Below are 18,362 nucleotides of genomic sequence, written 5' to 3'. Positions count from 1 at the left end.
AAAAAAAAAAAAAAAAAAAAGAAAGAAAGAAAGAAAAAGAAAAATCCTGTCTCTACTAAAATTACAAAACATTAGCTGGGCGTGGTGGTGCACACCTGTAATCCCAGGTACTCAGGAGGCTGAGGCACGAGAATCGCTTGAATCCAGGAAGCAGAGGTTGCAGTGAGCTGAGATCTCACCACTGCGCTCCAGCCTGGGCGATAGAGCAAGACTGTGTCTCAAAAAAAAAAAAAAAAAAAAAAAAAAGTGGCCAGGCATGGTGGCTCACACCTATAATCCCAGCACTTTGGGAGGCCGAGGCAGGTGGATCACCTGAGGTCAGGAGTTCGAGACCAGCCTGACCAACATGGTGAAACCCCATCCATACTAAAAATACAAAAAATTAGCCGGGCATGGTGGCAGGCGCCTGTAGTCCCAGCTACTCGGGAGGCTGGGACAGGACAATCACTTGAACCCGGGAGGCAGAGGTTGCAGTGAGCTGCGATCACACCACTGCACTCTAGCCTGGGCGACAGAGTGAGACTCGGTATCAAAACAAAAAAAGGAAAGAAGGAAAGAAGGTGCTAAGGTCAGCGGTCCAAGAAGGCCCAGGAGAGCCACCAGGTGCTCCCACCTGTACACAAGTATGACAGTCCCACCTACAGGTCACTTTTAACACCTCCACCGGCATGACTTTCAATGAAGTGAGCCTCCAAAATGTTTAACTTGGCCAGGCACCATGGCTCATGCCTGTAATCCCGGCAGTCTGGGAGACTGAGGCAGGAGGATTGCTTGAACCCAGGAGTTAGAGACCAGCCTGGGCAACATAGGGAGATCCCATGATCCCATCTGTAAAAAAAAAATTTAAGTAGCTGGGCACAGTGGTACTTGCCTGTGGTCCCAGCTACTCAGGAGGCTGGGGTGGGAGGATCACTTGAGCCCGGATGTCAAGGCTATAGTTAGATATGACTGCACCACTGCACTCCAGCCTGGGCAACAGAGCAAGACCCTGTCTCAAAAAAGTAAATAAGTAAATAAATTTTTAAAATAAACAAAGTGTTGAGCTCTTAGCACACTGAACAAAACTAAAATCTCCCAGCTGGGCCCAGTGGCTTCCACCCATAGGCCCAGCTACCCAGGAGGTCAAGGCAGGAGGATTGCTTGGGCCCAGGAGTTTGAGGCTGCAACGAGGTATGATCACACCAGTGCACTCCAGCCTGGGTGACAGAGTGAGACCTTGTCTCAAAAAAGACAAGAAAAAGAAAGGAAGGGCCGGGTGCGGTGGCTCATGCCTGTAATCCCAGTGCTTCATGAGGCCGAGGCGGGTGGATAACGAGGTCAGGAGATCGAGACCATCCTGGCTAACACGGTGAAACCTCGTCTCCACTAAAAATACAAAAAAAAAAAAAAACTAGCCAGGCAGGAGAATGGCGTGAACCTTGGAGGCGGGGCTTGCAGTGAGCCAAGATCGCGCCACTGCCCTCCAGCCTAGGTGCAACAGAGTGAGACTCCGTCTCAAAAAAAAAAAAAAAAAAAAGAAAAAAAAGAAAGAAAAAAAAAGAAAAAGGAAGGAAGGGCCGGGTGCAGTGGCTCATGCCTGTAATCCCAGCACTCTGGGAGGCCAACGTGGGTGGATCACGAAGTCAGGAATTCAAGACCAGCCTGGTCAATACGGTGAAACCTCGTCTCTACTAAAAATACAAAAATTAGCTGGGTGTGGTAGTGCGCGCCTATAGTCCCAGCTGCTCGGGAGGCTGAGGCTGAAGAATCGTTTGAACCCGGGAGGTAGATTTTGCAGTGAGCCAAGATCGCGCCACTACACTCCAGCCTGGCCAACAGAGCAAGACTCCATCTCAAACAAACAAACAAAAAAAAGATAGAAAAAAAAGAGGAAGGAAGGGAAAGGGAAGGGAAGAAAGGAAAGAATGAAAGAAAAAATGGAAGGAAAGAAAGAAAGAAAAAGAAAGAAAGAGAAGGGAGGGAGGGAAGAAAGGAGGGAGGGAGGGGAGGGGAGGGAGGGAAAGAAAGAGGAAGAAAGAAAGAGAGAAAGAGAGAAGAAAGAAAGAAAAAAGAGAGAGACAGAAAGAAAGAAAGAGAGAGAGGGAGAGAGGGAGGAAGGAAGGGAGGGAGAGAGGGAGAAAGGAAGGAAGGGAGAGAGGGAAGGAGAAAGGAAGGGAGGGAGGAAGAAGGAAGGAAGGAAGGAAGGGGGGAAGGAAGGAAGGGAGGGAGGGAGGGAGGCAGGGAATTCATGCTGACTACTCAGGCCAGGAGCAGTGTGAGGGGTTGAAGCCCTGACTACCCCTGCATTCCATTCTCTGTCCCTGCTGCAGCCACACCTCCACACCTTTCCCCAGACAGTTAACCCTGGCTGGTGCACCCTTTCTCCCAGCTGTTTATCAAAACCCTTCTCAGGTCAGGCACAGTGGCTCACACCTGTAATCCCAGCATTTTGGAAGGCCAAGGTGGGAGGATCACTTGAGCCCAAGAGTTATAGACATCAGCCTGAGCAACAGAGCAAGACCATGTCTCTATGAAATATTTAAAAATTAGGCAGGCGTGGCTAGGCGCAGTGGCTCACACCTATAATCCCAGCACTTTGGGAGGCCGAGGCGGGCGGATCACAAGGTCAGGAGATTGAGACCATCCTGGCTAATATAGTGAAACCTCGTCTCTACTAAAAATACAAAAAATTAGCTGCCGCAGTGGCGGGCACCTGTAGTCCCAGCTACTCGGGAGGCTGAGGCAGGAGAATGGCATGAACCCAGGAGGCGGAGCTTGCAGTGAGCCAAGATCATGCCACTGCGCTCCAGCCTGGGCGACAGAGCAAGACTCTGTCTCAAAAAAAAAAAAATTAGCCAGGCGTGGTGGCATGTGCCTGTAGTCTCAGCTGCACAGGAGGCTGAGACAGGAGGATCACTTGAGCCCAGGAGATCAAGGCTGCAGTGAGCCATGACCTTGCCACTGCACTCCAGCCTGGGAGACAGAGTGACCCTGTCTCAAAAACCAAACCAAAACAAAACGAAAAAATCCTTCTCAGCACCAGCCCAGCCTCCTGTGCGTGTAGATAGAGGCAAGAATCTGTTCTTTTTTTTTTTTTTCTTTTTTTAAGACCAAGTCTCGCTCTGTTTGCCCAGGTTGGAGTGCAGTGGTGCAATCTCGGCTCACTGCAACCTCTGCCTCCCAGGATCAAGTGAGTCTCCTGCCTCAGCCTCCCGAGTAGCTGGGATTACAGGCATGCACCACCACACCCGGCTACTTTTTTGTATTTTTAGTAGAGACGGGGTTTCATTATGTTCATCAGGCTGGCCTCGAACTCCTGACCTCAGGTGTTCCACCCGCCTCAGCCTCCCAAAGTGCTGGGATTACAGGTGTGAGCCACCGCGCCCAGCCAAGAACCTGTTCTTTGCTGTTGAATAGACCCAGGTTCAAATCCCACACCCTTGGAAACAATACCTGTATCTTTAGTCCAGTGTCCTTAAGGAAGCTGCTATACTTCTCCAGCCTCCGTTTCCCTTCGAGCCTACCCCACACTGAGATGGTGTGATTATGGCTGCCAGTATCAATGATCTACATCCCCCAAACCAGGCACAGCATAGATGCTCAGTGAGTGTTAATTCTTTCCTTTTTTTTTTTTTTTTTTTTTTTTTTGAGATGGAGTTTCACTCTTGTTGCCCAGGCTGGAGTGCAATGGCACAATCTGGGCTCACTGCAACCTCTGCCTCCTGGGTTCTAGCAATTCTCCTGCCTCAGCCTCCCGAGTAGCTGGGATTACAGGTATGCGCCACCACACCCAGCTAATTTTTGTATTTTTAGTAGAGATGGGGTTTCACCATGTTGGTCAGGCTGGTCTCAAACTCCCGACCTTAGATGATCCGCCCGCCTCGGCCTCCCAAAGCACTGGGATTGCAGGTGTGAGCCACCATGCCCGGCCGTGTTAATTCTTTCAAATGCCCCTCAGCCTGGCTCTATCCTCACGACCACTCAGGCTTGGGGAGGGGCACCAGCCTCCCATTCCACCTTATTCCCCCAAAGTAGTTCATCCTCTCATCAACCCTGGGAAGTGGAGCTGCCTCTCCCTTTTTATAGATGAGACAGTGGAGACTCACAGCAGCATCTGTTCGCCCAGTCAGGATCAGAACCCAGATCTACCCCCATGCCAAAGGCTGGGCTTATTTAATGCCCATGGGCATCCCTCAACAACCTCTAGCTGTCAGCATGTCCAGAATCTGATCATGCACCTCCACCGCCCCCCCCCCCGACCCCACTCAAGAACATTCCGTGGCTCCCCAGTACTGCCAGGAGAGACTGGCTCCACTTCTGCCTTACAGTTGCCCATGTGGACACTTCTGCTTGTTCCCTGCCTGTATCCCTGGAATCCACTGGCAAACACAGTCCACTTTAAAGACTTCAATCCCGGGCTGGGAGCGGTGGCTCATGCCTACAATCCCAGCAGTTTGGAAGGTCGAGGCAGGAAGGTTGCTTGAACTCAAGAGTTCAAGACCAGCCTGAGCAACATGGTGAAACCCCATCTCTACCAAAAATACAAAAAATTAGCTGGGCTTAGTGGTGTGTGCCTGTAGTGCCAGCTACTCAGGAGGCCGAGGTGGGAGGCTCACTTGAGCCCTGCAGGCAGAGGTAGCAGTGAGCCATGGTCTCACCACTGCACCCCATCCAGCCTGGGCAACGCAGTGAGACCCCATCTCAAAAAAACCAAAAATACTTCAATTCCCAGCTTTGTTTGCTCTGGTGGTTTTTGCTCTGAATCTGGGTTTCTTTCTTTACATTTGTCCCCTGTTCATTTGACAGAGAAAAGACTCAGTCTTTTTTTGACAGAGAAAAGACTCTGCCTCCAGGAGGAGACACGTCTTATCTGACCATGAGTTCACCAAATGGGTGGCTCCAAGTTGCCATCACTCCTATCTGTCAGACTACTCTTTTGCAGAGATGTGTTGAATAGAGACAGAGTGAGCCTGAGAAAGCCAGGGTGTTTAAGGCACTAGATAAATTCAGTCAGGCTAAAAGGAGAGCAACCAGGGCAGGCTTCCTGGAAGAGGAGATTTTGGAGAGCATGTGCCTCAGTCTCCTCCATGGGGCCTAAAGAAAGTGTCGTCTGGGTCAGGCAAGGTGGCTCATGCCTGAAATTCCAGCACTTTGGAAGGCTGAGGTGGGAGGATCACTTGAGGCCAGAAGTTAAAAGACCAGCCTGAGAAACATAGCAAGACCCCATCAATACAAAAAAATTTAAATATTAGCTGGGCATGATGGCACACCCCTGTGGTCCCAGCTACTCAGGAGGCTGAGGTGGGAGGATCTCCTGAGCCCAGAAGGTCAGGGCTACAGTGCGCTATGATCCCGCCACTGCACTCCAGCCTGGGTGACAGAACAAGACTCTGACTCAAAAAAAGAAAAAGAAAAACTGAGAGAGGAAATGAAATGAAAAAAATGGCAACCTAGGAAGGTGCTGGCACTGCTGAGGGGCAAGGTGAAGGGACACGGCAGGGGCAGCAGGGAGGCAGGGCTGGGAGTAGAGGGTGGAGCTGAGGAACAAAGTCATACACAGGCACAGAGGGCAGAAGTCACAGCACATGGTGGCCTGGAGGAGCTCAAAGGGACCAGCTGGTATGTGTGACCACAAGAGAACAGGAGAGGTGGGAGGGGAGAAGGAAGGAGGCCGCCTGGCAGCAGTGGGTCAAATGCCACAGAGAAGTCAGGGACTGGCCTGGGCCTGGGGAGGGGACGGGGGATGTGAAAGGGAGAGGCTGGGAGACTGGCGGGAAGTGAGAACTGGGATGCGCCCACTCCCCACCAAGCCGCCCGGTCTCCCTGCTCTGCTCCTGCAGCCTGCAGAACCCCAAGCACTCTGTGCCCTGCCCGCCAAGCCTGGCATCCTTCATGGGAAGTGAGGGGCACTAGGTAGGGTGACGGATGGACAGAGAGACCAAAGGAGAGGGCTGAGGGGCTGGGCGCAGTAGCTCACGCCTATAATCCCACCACTTTGGGGGACTGAGACAGATAATCCATTCAGCCCAGGAGTTCAAGACCAGCCGGGGCAACATAGCAAGACCCCATCTCTACAAAAAAAATACAAAAATTATCCAGGCATGGTGGCGCACGTCTGTAGTCCCAGCTAGCTGGGAGGCTGTGGTGTGGTGGAAGGATTGCTTGGGCCTAGGAGGTTGAGGCTGCATGGAGCTGTGATCACACCACTGCACTCCAGCCTGGGCGACTGAGTGAGACCCTGTCTCAAAACTTTTTTTGTTGTTTGGTTTTTGTTGTTGTTGTTGTTGTTGTTGTTTTTGAGACGGAATCATCCAGAATGGAGTGTAGTGGCGAAATATCAGCTCACTGCAACCTCCGCATCCTGGGCTCAAGTGATCCTCCCACCTTAGCTTCCAGAGTAGCTAGGACCACAGACACGTGCCACCATTCTTGTCTAATTTTTCTATTTTTTGTAGAGATGGGGGGTCTCACTATATTGCCCAGGCTGGTCTTGAACTCCTGGCCTCAAGCAGTCCTCCTGCCTCGGCCTCCCAAAGTGCTGGGATTACAGGTGTGAGCCATTGCGTCTGGCCCCACTGATCTTTTACTGTCCTCATAGTTTTGCCTTTTCCAGAATATCCTATAGTTGGAATAAGACAGTATATAGCCTTTTCAGATTGGCTTTTTTTTTTTTTGAGACAGAGTTTCGCTCTTGTTGCCCAGGCTGGAGTGCAATGGCACAATCTCAGCTCACCGCAACCTCCGTCTCCCAAGTTCAAGCGATTCTCCTGCCTCAGCCTCCCGAGTAGCTGGGATAACAGGCATGTGCCAGCACACCCGGCTAATTTTGTATTTTTAGTATAGACCGGGTTTCTCCATAGTGATCAGGCTGGTCTCGAATCCTGACCTCAAGTGATCTACCCGCCTTGGCCTCCCAAAGTGTTGTGATTACAGGTGTCAGCCACCGTGCCCGGCCCCAGATTGGCTTCTTTCACTTAGTGATATGCCTTTAAGTTTCCTCCATGTCTGTTCATGGCTTGAGATCTCATTTCTTTCTTTCTTTCTTTTTTTATAGAGACGGGGCCTTGCTATGTTGCCCAGGCTGGTCTTGAACTCCTGGCCTCAAGCGATCCTCCTGCCTCTCCAGGTGCAGCCACTGCACCTGGCATAAAAAAATTTTTTAATTAAAAAAAAAAAAAAAAAGAGGCCGGGCACAGTGGCTCACGCCTGTAATCCCAGCACTTTGGGAGCCTGAGGCAGGTGGATCACTTGAAGTCAGGAGTTCCAGACCAGCCTGGCCAACATGGTGAAACCCCAACTCTACTAAAAATATTAAAAATTAGCTGGGCATGGTGGTGGGCACCTATAATCCCAGCTACTCGGGAGGCTGAGGCAGGAGAATCGCTTGAACCCGGGAGGTGGATGTTGCAGTGAGCCGAGATCGCGCCACTGCACTCCAGCCTGAGCGACAGAGTGAGACTCTGTCTTTAAATAAATAAATAAAAATTAAAAATAAAAAAAAAATAGAGGGCTGAGGGCTGGATCTGAGCACTGCAACTTCTGTCTGAGGCAGGGGACCTGGCTTGGACCCTGCCAGCCTCTCCTGGAGATGGGGAAGGAGGAATGGAGGTGGGGCAGGGGAGGTGGGACAGAACCCAGAAGCTGATGGCATTGGTGAGCCAGGTGCTGCGTCCCCGTGCAAGGGCTCACCCCGACCCCCCTCTCACCCCCCAGGGCAGCAAGGAGCGCTTCCACTGGCAGAGCCACAATGTGAAGCAGAGCGGTGTGGACGACATGGTGCTTCTTCCCCAGATCACTGAAGACGCCATCGCTGCCAACCTCCGGAAGCGCTTCATGGACGACTACATCTTCGTACCCTGGGCCAAGGCTGGGGGTGGGCAGGCAGGGAAGGAATGAATGGCTGGGCCATGAACAGAGAGGAGGGTGAAGGAGCGGAGGGAGGAATAGGCCGGGAGAGCACCAGGCGGTGAGACAGAGGACAGACGGAGTGACAGCAGGGCTCTGGTTGGGGGCAGCTGTGGCTGCCACTGCTCCCTCCGTCCTGGGGAAGCTCAGCTCCAGCGTGTTCCATTTCCCCCATTCCGGATCCAACTCTGTTTTTTTTTGTTTTTTGTTTTTTGTTTTTTGTTTTTGAGACGGAGTCTTGCTCTGTCGCCCAGGTTCCAGGCTGGAGTGCAGTGGCACAATCTCAGCTCACTGCAACCTCCACCTCCCGGATTCAAATGATTCTCCTGCCTCAGCCTCCCAAGTAGCTGGGATTATAGGCATGCACCACCATGCCTGGCTAATTTTTTTGTTTTTGTTTTTTGTGTTTTGTTTTTGAGACTGAGTGGCTCTTGTTGCCCAGGCTGGAGTGCAATGGCACGATAGCTCGCTGCAACCTCTGCCTCCCAGGTTCAAGCGATTCTCCTCCCTCAGCCTCCCAAGTAGCCAGGATTACAGGCACACACCACCATACCTGGGTAATTTTTTACATTTTTAGTGGAGACAAGGTTTCACCATGTTGGCCAGGCTGGTCTCAAACTCCTGACCTCAAGTGATCCGCCTGCCTCGGCCTTCCAAAGTGCTGGGATTACAGGCATGAGCCACCGCGCCCGGCCAGCCCTGTTTTTTCCAAGAGACTCGAGGTGCATCCATTATCTCCATCTCTTCCACCTCCAAGCAATGGAGTTTTAGGAAGCCCTGGGTTGGGGCAGGATGAGGGGACAGGGAGGACAAAACCTACCAGGACACCACACGACCCTTAACCATCCCTCAGACCTACATTGGCTCCGTGCTCATCTCCGTAAACCCCTTCAAGCAGATGCCCTACTTCACCGACCGTGAGATCGACCTCTATCAGGGCGCGGTGAGGCTGGGGCTGGGTAGGAGGCACAGCCCCGAGACCCCTGGCCCCCAGCCCTGGGCTGAGACCTGATCTCCCTCGCCAGGCCCAGTATGAGAATCCCCCGCACATCTACGCCCTCACAGACAACATGTACCGGAACATGCTTATCGACTGTGAGAACCAGTGTGTCATCATTAGGTATGGACAGAGTTGGGGGGCCACAGACCCTGCTGCCCGGACCCCTGCTGGAACATCATCACCGCCCCCAGGGAGGTTTGCCTGAAACTCCCAATCTGAACAGAGCCCTGCTGTCCCTCTCTGCCCTCACTCTGTTTTATTTTCCTTGTCACCATCTGACTCACAATGTATTTTATTGATTCATTCTGCTATTGTCTGTCTGTCCCCTCTAAATGGCACCTCAGGCCAGGTGTAGTGGCTCATGCTTGTAATCCCGGCACTTTGGGAGGCCAAGGCAAGAGGATCTCTTGAGGCTAGGAGTTCAAGACCAGCCTGGGCAACATGGCAACACCCTGTCTCTTTATAGATAATAATTAGCTGGGCACGGTGGTGCATGCCTGTAGTCCCCAGCTACTCAAGAGGCTGAGGAGGGAGGACTGCTTGAGCCCAGGAGTTCCAGGCGGGAACAGGTGCTATGATCACACCACTGCACTCCAGCCTGGGCAACAGAGTGAGACCCCATCTCAGTCAACCAATCTATGCCAGCTCTATGAGAGCAGAGAGAGAGACAGAGAGAGAGTGGGTGTGGGTGTATATGTGTGTGTGTGTGTGAGACAGAGTCTCAGTCTGTCACCCAGGCTGGAGTGCAGTGGCGCAACCTCAGCTCACTGCAACCTCTGCCTCCCAGGTTCAATCAATTCTCCTGCTTCAGCCTCCTGAGTGGCTGGGATTGCAGGCGCGCACCACCATGTCCAGCTAATTTTTGTATTTTAGTAGAGACTGGGTTTCACCATGTTGGCCAGGCTGGTCTCAAACTCTTGACCTCAAGTGATCCGCCCTCCTCAGGCTCCCAAAGTGCTGGGATTACAGGCATGAGCCACCGTGCCCGGCTGAGAGCAGAGATTTTATCTGTCTTGTTCATTACAGTATTCCCAGAACCTGGAATACTGGCAGGCACACGGTAGGTGCTCAATGAATGAATGGTCAGGCACTAAAAAGGGTTCTTCCCCATCCACTGATCATTTATTCCTCCATTCATCCCCAGTGGAGAGAGTGGAGCTGGGAAGACAGTGGCAGCCAAATACATCATGGGCTACATCTCCAAGGTGTCTGGCGGAGGCGAGAAGGTCCAGGTGAGACGAGGAAAACAGAAGGATGAGCTGGGTCGCCCTCACCTGCATGGTAGTGCAGCCCCACCCATCTGCACTCCTGCCTCAGTCTGACTTCTTCCCACCCCACCTGCCTCTGCCCCAGCACGTCAAAGATATCATCCTGCAGTCCAACCCACTGCTGGAGGCCTTCGGCAATGCCAAGACTGTGCGCAACAACAATTCCAGCCGCTTCGTGAGTCTCTGCAGCCCTGCTTGGAGCAGCTGCTCCCTCCGTGCTGACCTTTCTACACACACACCCACACATACACACACCTGCATTGCCAAGACAAGAGCCCATTGGACACCCAGCAGGAAATACCTACTCCTGAAGGGGAGACTCACTTCCTGCCCATGGTCCGTTTCAAAAGAGAGTCCCCCATTTGCAGAACTGTGGAGGCCATGACATCCCTGTGTAACATTCTTTTTTTTTTTTTTGAGACGGAGTCTTGCTGTCTCCCAGGCTGGAGTTCGGTGGCACAATCTCGGCTCACTGCAAGCTCTGTCTCCCAGGTTCTCTCCATTCTCCTGCCTCAGCCTCCCTAGTAGCTGGGACTACAGGCGCCCGCCACCACGCTGTGTAACATTCTTAAATGCTCCCCTGGCTGCAGCCATGCTACATTGTTCCCATTCACATTTCAGGTCCAATTTATTCCCTCATTCATTCCTTCTTTCGACAATAGTTCTGGGACTCATTCTTTGTGTGGGTGCTGCACTGGGCCCAGTGGAAGTCAGGATAGGTAAACAGATCTGGATTCAGGGTTTGATTTTGTCACTGTGAGCTGTGTAGCCTGGGAGGAAAAATCTATGCAACTTCCTGAGTTTCCTCTGTTTGTTCATCCATAAAATGGGGACGATGTTAATATCCATCTCATAGACTTCAGTATTACACCTGCACAAGGACGTGGTTTAATAAATTCCATACCCTTGGGCTGGGTGCGGGGGCTCACGCCTGAAATCCCAGCACTTTGGGAGGCTGAGACAGGCGGATCACTTGAGGTCTGGAGTTCAAGACCAGCCTGGCCAACATGATGAAACCCCGTCTCTACCAAAAATACAAAAATTAGCTGGGCATGGTGGTGGGTGCCTGTAGTCCCAGCTATTTAGGAGGCTAAGGCAGGAGAATCACTTGAACCCAGGAGGTGGATGTTGCAGTGAGCCGAAATCGCGCCACCGAACCCCAGCCTGAGCAACAGAGTGAGACTCTGTCTCAAAAAAAAAGGAAGAAGGGAAGAGAGGCAAGGCTCATAAGACCCATCCCCAATCCTTCCCCCACCTGCACCCCAGGACACTGGGGTGCTGACATGGTTCTCTCGGATTCAGGGCAAGTACTTTGAGATCCAGTTCAGCCGAGGTGGGGAGCCAGATGGGGGCAAGATCTCCAACTTCTTGCTGGAGAAGTCCCGCGTGGTCATGCAAAATGAAAATGAGAGGAACTTCCACATCTACTACCAGGTGCAGGGAAGGGGCTGGGGGAGAGGGAGCCCCACCTGGAGCCCACCGGGGTGGAAAGTGGGAAGGTAAACACCTAGGAGGGCATGGCAGGGCAGATGGGGGATCACAGGGGCTGAGCCAGGCAAGCACCAGATGCATGAACATGGGACACCCTCCAGCTGCTGGAAGGGGCCTCCCAGGAGCAAAGGCAGAACCTGGGCCTCATGACACCGGACTACTATTACTACCTCAACCAATCGGACACCTACCAGGTGGACGGCACGGATGACAGAAGTGACTTTGGTGAGACTCTGGTGAGCACCGGCCTCCACTCCAGTCCCCGGCCAGGCAGACCTCAGCCCCAGAAACCCTCCTGAGTTACAAATTAGGAAACCGAAGCCCAGGCCAGGCACGTGGCTCAAGCCTGTAATCCCAGCACTTTGGGAGGCCGAGGCAGGCAGATCACTTAAGGTCAGGAGTTTGAGACAGGCCTAGCCAACGTGGTTAAACCCCATCTCTACTTAAAATACAAAAAGTAGCCAGGCATGGTGGCGCACGACTGTAATCCCAGCTACTGGGGAGGCAGAGGCAGGAGAATTGCTTGAAAACGGGAGGCGGAAGTTGCAGTGAGCTGAGATTACACCACTGCACTCCAGCCTGGGCAACAGAGTGAGACTCCATCTCAAAAAAAAAAGGCCAGGCGCGGTGGCTCACACCTGTAATCCCAGCACTTTGGGAGGCCGAGGCAGATAGATCACCTGAGGACAGGAGTTCAAGACCAGCCTGGCCAACATAGTGAAACCCCATCTTTATTAGGAATACGAAGATTAGCCAGGCGTGATGCCATGCGCCTGTAGTCCCAGCTACTCGGGAGGCTGAGGCAGGAGAATCGTTTAAGCCCGGGAGGTGGAGGTTGCAGTGAGCCAAGATAGCGCCACTGCACTCCCACCTGGGTGAAAGAGTGAGACTCTAAAAAAAAAAATACAGGAAACCAAAGCCCATGCCGGACATGGTGCTCATGCCTATAATCCCAGCTACTCGGCAGGCTGAGGCAGGAAAATCGCTTGAACCTGGGATGAGGAGGTTGCAGGGAGCCAAGATCATGCCACTGCACTCCAGCCTGGGCAACAGAGGGAGACTCTGTCTCAAAAATAAAAAATATCATAAAAAACAAAGCCCAGAGAGGTGCAGGCACTTACCCAAGGTCACGCAGCAAGTGATTGAAAGGGGTAGGACAGGGACCCAAGGGTGCTCACTCCCTGAGTCCGTGCTGTGGTCCCTCAAGCCTGCCCCTGGAGGCAGGTTAGAGGCCAGGATTCGCGGCACAGTTTCTGCCCCCGTTGTACCCACAGAGTGCTATGCAGGTCATTGGGATCCCGCCCAGCATCCAGCAGCTGGTCCTGCAGCTCGTGGCGGGGATCTTGCACCTGGGGAACATCAGTTTCTGCGAAGACGGGAACTATGCCCGAGTGGAGAGTGTGGACCGTGAGTGTGGGTGTCATGGAGGGCGGGATGGAGGCCTGTGGGTGTGTGAACTGCGTCCTCCTAGCTCAGCCCCCTGGAAGCTGAGAGCCCACAAGGAAAAATGTGGGTGTCACTGGGCAGGATGGGGATAATAGGAGGACCATGCAGGAGGCAGAAGAGCCCAACCAACTGTCCCATTTTTGCCCTGACCTTTGCCCTGGTAGTCCTGGCCTTTCCCGCCTACCTGCTGGGCATTGACAGCGGGCGACTGCAGGAGAAGCTGACCAGCCGCAAGATGGACAGCCGCTGGGGTGGGCGCAGCGAGTCCATCGATGTGACCCTCAACGTGGAGCAGGCAGCCTACACCCGTGACGCCCTGGCCAAGGGGCTCTATGCCCGCCTCTTCGACTTCCTCGTGGAGGCGAGTGGGGCTGGGGCTGGAAGGCAGAGTGGATGCTCTGGGGTCACAAACATTTATGGAGGCTGAGTGCAGTGGCTCACAGCTGCAATCCCAATGCTTTGGGTGGCTGAGGTGGGAGCATCCTTTGAGGCCAGAAGTTCAAGATCAGCCTGGGCAACACAGCAAGACCCCCATCTTTACAGAAATTTCAAATTAGTTGGGTGTGGTGGTGTGCACTTGTAGTTCTAGCTACTCAGAGGGCTGAGGTTGGGGGATCATTTGAACCCAGGAGGTTGGGGCTGCAGTGAGCTATGATTGCGCTGTTGTACTCCAGCCTGGGTGACAGTGCAAGACCCTGTCTCTAAAAAAAACTTTTGGCCAGATGCAGTAGCTCATGCCTGTAATCCCAGCACTTTGGGAGGCTGAGGTGGGCAGATCACTTGAGGTCTAGAGTTCGAGACCAGCCTGGCCAACATGGTGAAACCCCCTCTCTACTAAAAATTACCCGGGAGTGGTGGCACATGCCTTTAATCCCAGCTACTTGGGAGGCTGAGGCAGGAAAATCACTTGAACCTGGGAGGTGGAGGTTGCAGTGAGCTGAGATCGTGCTATTGTACTCCAGCCTGGGCAACAGAGAGAGACTCTGTCTCAAAATAAATAAATTAATTAAATTAAATTAAAACTTTTTTAATGTATGGAGTCAGCCTGGGCAACATGGCAAAACCCTGTCTCTACAAAAATACAAAAATTAGCCAGGCATGGTGGCTGGTGCCTGTAATCCCGGCTACTCAGGAGGCTTAGGTGGAAGAATCCCTGACCCCAGGAGGTTGAGGCTGTACTGAGCCATGATCAAGCCACTGCACTCCAGTCTGGACAACAGACTGAGACCCTGTCTCAAAATAAAAAATAAAAATAAATGAAGTATAAAATGTATGGCCAGGCACAGTGGATCATGCCTGTAATCCCAGCACTTTGGGAGGTCAAGGCGGGCAGATCACCCGAGGTCAGGAGTTCGAGATCAGCCCTGGCCAACATGGCAAAACCCCATCTCTACTAAAAATACAAGAATTAGCCAGGCGTGGCGGCACATGCCTGTAATCCCAGCCACTTGGGAGGCTGAGGCAGAAGAATCTCTTGAATCCTGGAGGCGGAGGTTGCAGTGAGCCGAGATTGTGCCACTGGCATTCCAGCCTGGGCAACAGAATGAGACTCCATCTCAAAAAAAATAGAAAAGAAAAAGCCCCATAAGGTAGTTGCTATTATCAACCCCTTTCAAAGATAAGAAAATAGAGGTGCAGAGAGGTTCGGGGCAGAGTCAGCTCCAGAGTCAGGGACCCTAATACACTGACACTTGGGTTTCTCCTCTGAGTGACTGATTAGGGGGTGGGGAGACTACACACAGCGCCAGGAAGGGCAGAGCTAAAGAGGGCTGGAGGGAAACTGGCATGACGGGACATCACCCATGGAGTTGGCTAGGCGTGTGTCTAAGGAGTGGGGGGCAGGGGCTTCAGATCTGACCGATGCCCACTGACCTCCTGTCCCCACCCACACTGCAGGCCATCAACCGTGCTATGCAGAAACCCCAGGAAGAGTACAGCATCGGTGTGCTGGACATTTACGGCTTCGAGATCTTCCAGGTATGGCCCCCTGCCTCCAGCCCACATCCTGTCCTCCCTGGGTCAGCCCAGGGTGGCCACAAGAACTTCCAGCACCAGGACATTGAGGGAAGGACCCTTTTCCTCCTTCTACAGAAAAACGGCTTCGAGCAGTTTTGCATCAACTTCGTCAATGAGAAGCTGCAGCAAATCTTTATCGAACTCACCCTGAAGGCCGAGCAGGTGGGCAGCCAAGCAGTCAGGGATGGGGGATCCTGGGGTGGGGGTGGGGTGGAAGGACCATGAGGATCCCTTAGCAACTAGGGGACACCCCAGCCCTCTCCACCGCATTCCCACCTCTCTGTGCCAACCTACCCAGGCTCCATAGTGATACTTCCTTCTGCCTCTAAAGCTTTGGGAAGGACCGTGCCCCTTAGTTCGTTCATTCAGCAATTATTTATTGAGCATCTGTTGTGTGCCAGGCACTGTTTAGGGTGCTTGGAGACACAGCCATGAACAATAAAGCAATAGTCCCTGCTGTCTTCATTTTGCCCCTCCCCCAGAAGCAGAGCCTGAGGCAAGGATTCAGAGACAAATGGTTTTTCTGGGAGGCAATCCCAGGAAGCTCCAAGAGGAGACTGAGGAAGTAAGTCAGGGATTTTTTTTTTTTTTTTTTTGAGACAAAGTCTTGTTCTGACACCCAGGCTGGAGTGCAGTGGCATGATCTCGGCTCACTGCAACCTCTGCCTCCAGGATTCAAGTGATTTTCCTGCCTCAGCCTCCCCAGCAGCTGGGACTACAGGCGCCCACCACCATGCCCAGCTAATTTTTGTATTTTTAGTAGAGACAGGGTTTCACCATATTAGCCAGGCTGGTCTCAAACTCCTGACCTCGTGATCCACCCACCTCAGCCTCCCAAAGTGCTGGGATTACGGGTGGGAGCCACCATTCCCCACTTTTTTTTTTTTTTTTTTTTTTTTTTTTTCCTTGAGACAGGAACTCGCTGTGTTGTCCAGGCTGGAGTGCAGTGGTGTGATCACAGGTCACTGCAGTCTACACCCGCTGGGCTCAAGCAATCCTCTCACTTCAGCCTCTCAAGTAGCTGGGACCACAGGCACACACCATCATGCCTGGCTAATATTTTAAAACTTTTTTGTAGAGTTCGTGTTTCACTTTGTTGCCCAGATTGGTCTTGAACTCCTGGCCTCAAGCAATCCTCCCGCCTTGGCCTGCCAAAGTGCTGGGACTACAGGCATGAGTTAACATGCCAGCCCTGAGACAGGGATTTTTTTAAAAAAGAGAGAGAGAGAGAGGCTGGGTGCAGTGGCTCACGCCTGTAATCCCAGCACTTTGGGAGGCTTCAGTGGGTGGATCACCTGAGGTCAGGAGTTTGAGACCAGCCTGGCCAACATGGTGAAACCCCGTCTCTACTAAAAATATAAAACTTAGCCGAGTGTGGTGCCGGGCACCTGTAATCCCAGCCACTCAGGAGTCTGAGGCAGGAGAATCGCTTGAACCCAGGAGGCAGAGGTTGCAGTGAGCCGAGATTGCGCCATTGCACTCCAGCCTGGGCAACAGCAGAATGAGACCCTGTCTCACAAAAAAAAAAAAAGAAAGGAAAAAAAAAAGAAAACAAAAAAGAGAAAGACAGACTGAGCCAGACACAATCACTCACACCTATAGTCCCAGCTATCTAGGAGGCTGAGGTAAGAGGATCGCTTGAGCCTGGGGTTTCAAAGCCAGCCTGGACAACATAGTGAGACCCCATCTGTAAAAAAACATAAAAATTAGCCAGGCATGGTGGTGTGCTCCTCTGGTCCCAGCTACTCAGAAGGCTGAGATGAGAGGATCACTTGAACCCTGGAGGTCAAGGTTGCAGTGAGCTAGGATCGCATCACTGAGCTCCAGCCTGGGTAACAGAGCAAAACCCAGTCTCAAAAAAAAAAAAGCAAGCTGTGTGCGGTGGCTCATGCCTGTAATCCCAGCACTTTGGGAGAGCCGAGGTCGACAGATCACCTGAGGTTGGGAGTTTGAGACCAGCCTGACCAACATGGAGAAACTCCATCTCTACTAAAAATACAAAATTAGTCAGGCGTGGTGGCACATACCTGTAATCCCAGCCTCTCGGGAGGCTGAGGCAGGAGAATCACTTGAACTCGGGAGGTGGAGGTTGCGATGAGCCAAGATCGTGCCGCTGCACTCCAGCCTAGGCAACAAGAGTGAAACTCCATCTCAAAAAAAAAAAAAAGAGTCCAAATAGTGTGTTAATGAGCACATTATGCTGTGGACAACCAGGGTGCAACTGCACTGGGACTCGAGGAGGCTTCATAGAGCAGAGAAGCGAGGGAGCTGGGGTATCTATCCACCCACTCCTGTTGATTATTGGTCAAGGACTGCTGAAACCAGATGTAATTCCCTGGCACTTCCAGCCTTGCCCACACAGGAGTGATGGGCTTTGTTACCAGAGACAGTCCTAAGTGATGAGATGGAGAAGGGGAGAGGACATGGGGGGGAGGGTGGCCACACCTTTTTCACTGGCCCCCACATCCACCCCCTTTTCCACTCCAGGAAGAGTACGTGCAGGAAGGCATCCGCTGGACTCCAATCCAGTACTTCAACAACAAGGTCGTCTGTGACCTCATCGAAAACAAGCTGGTGAGGGCTGGGTCAACTTTGGCAAGGGTGTCTCACTGGGCCCCTGAGCTGAGTCTGGAAGATGGGCGGAGGGCCAAGGGCATTATGGCATCCTCAGGCCCTTCTCTACCCTACAGTTAGGCCTTCCAGCGACAGAGCACAACCAAAATGTCCCTTCTGCCCCTCATCCATTAATTCCGCCTAGTTGTCCACCTTTCGCTTAATCATTCAATAAACATTTCCCCGGGAACACCAGCTCAGAGTTAGAGTCAAATTTGCAGATTCCATGCCAGTGGCTCACACCTGTAATCCCAGCACTTTGGGAGGCCAAGGTGGGTGGATCACCTGAGGTTGGGAGTTCGAGACCAACCTGACCAATATGGTGAAAACCCGTCTCTACTAAAAATACAAAAAATTAGCCAGGCGTGGCGACGGACACCTGTAATCTCAGCTACCCGGGAGGCTGAGGTGGTAGGATCACTTGAGCCCAGGAAGTCAAGGGTGCAGTGAGCTATGATTGCACCACCACACTCCAGCCTAAGGAACAGAACAAGACCCTGCCTCAAAAAAAATTAAATTTAAGACGTATTTAGGCAGGACACAGTGACTCATGCCTGTAATCCCAGCACTTTGGGAGGCCAAGGCAGGTGGATCACCTGAGGCCAGGAGTTCGAAACCAGCCTGGCCAACATGGTGAAACCCCA

At 52.4% G+C, this 18,362-nt stretch overlaps 1 protein-coding gene across 1 annotated transcript in view; it reads left to right on the top strand.

The window, feature by feature from the left end:
* MYO1F (myosin IF) overlaps nucleotides 1–18,362 on the top strand; it is a 59,372-nt gene that overhangs the window by 13,941 nt on the left and 27,069 nt on the right. Inside the window, exons 2-13 of the mRNA XM_024238289.3 lie at nucleotides 7,693–7,830; nucleotides 8,738–8,827; nucleotides 8,910–9,004; nucleotides 10,029–10,116; nucleotides 10,238–10,327; nucleotides 11,455–11,586; nucleotides 11,745–11,879; nucleotides 12,918–13,050; nucleotides 13,254–13,450; nucleotides 14,986–15,066; nucleotides 15,181–15,267; nucleotides 17,593–17,679. Coding sequence (XP_024094057.2) covers nucleotides 7,693–7,830; nucleotides 8,738–8,827; nucleotides 8,910–9,004; nucleotides 10,029–10,116; nucleotides 10,238–10,327; nucleotides 11,455–11,586; nucleotides 11,745–11,879; nucleotides 12,918–13,050; nucleotides 13,254–13,450; nucleotides 14,986–15,066; nucleotides 15,181–15,267; nucleotides 17,593–17,679 — 1,353 coding nt within the window. The remainder of the gene's footprint in view (nucleotides 1–7,692; nucleotides 7,831–8,737; nucleotides 8,828–8,909; nucleotides 9,005–10,028; nucleotides 10,117–10,237; nucleotides 10,328–11,454; nucleotides 11,587–11,744; nucleotides 11,880–12,917; nucleotides 13,051–13,253; nucleotides 13,451–14,985; nucleotides 15,067–15,180; nucleotides 15,268–17,592; nucleotides 17,680–18,362) is intronic.

The sequence above is a fragment of the Pongo abelii genome, chromosome 20 (genome assembly GCF_028885655.2).
Source record: "Pongo abelii isolate AG06213 chromosome 20, NHGRI_mPonAbe1-v2.0_pri, whole genome shotgun sequence".
Lineage (NCBI taxonomy): Eukaryota > Metazoa > Chordata > Mammalia > Primates > Hominidae > Pongo > Pongo abelii.
This window is presented reverse-complemented; position numbering and strand designations above follow the sequence as displayed.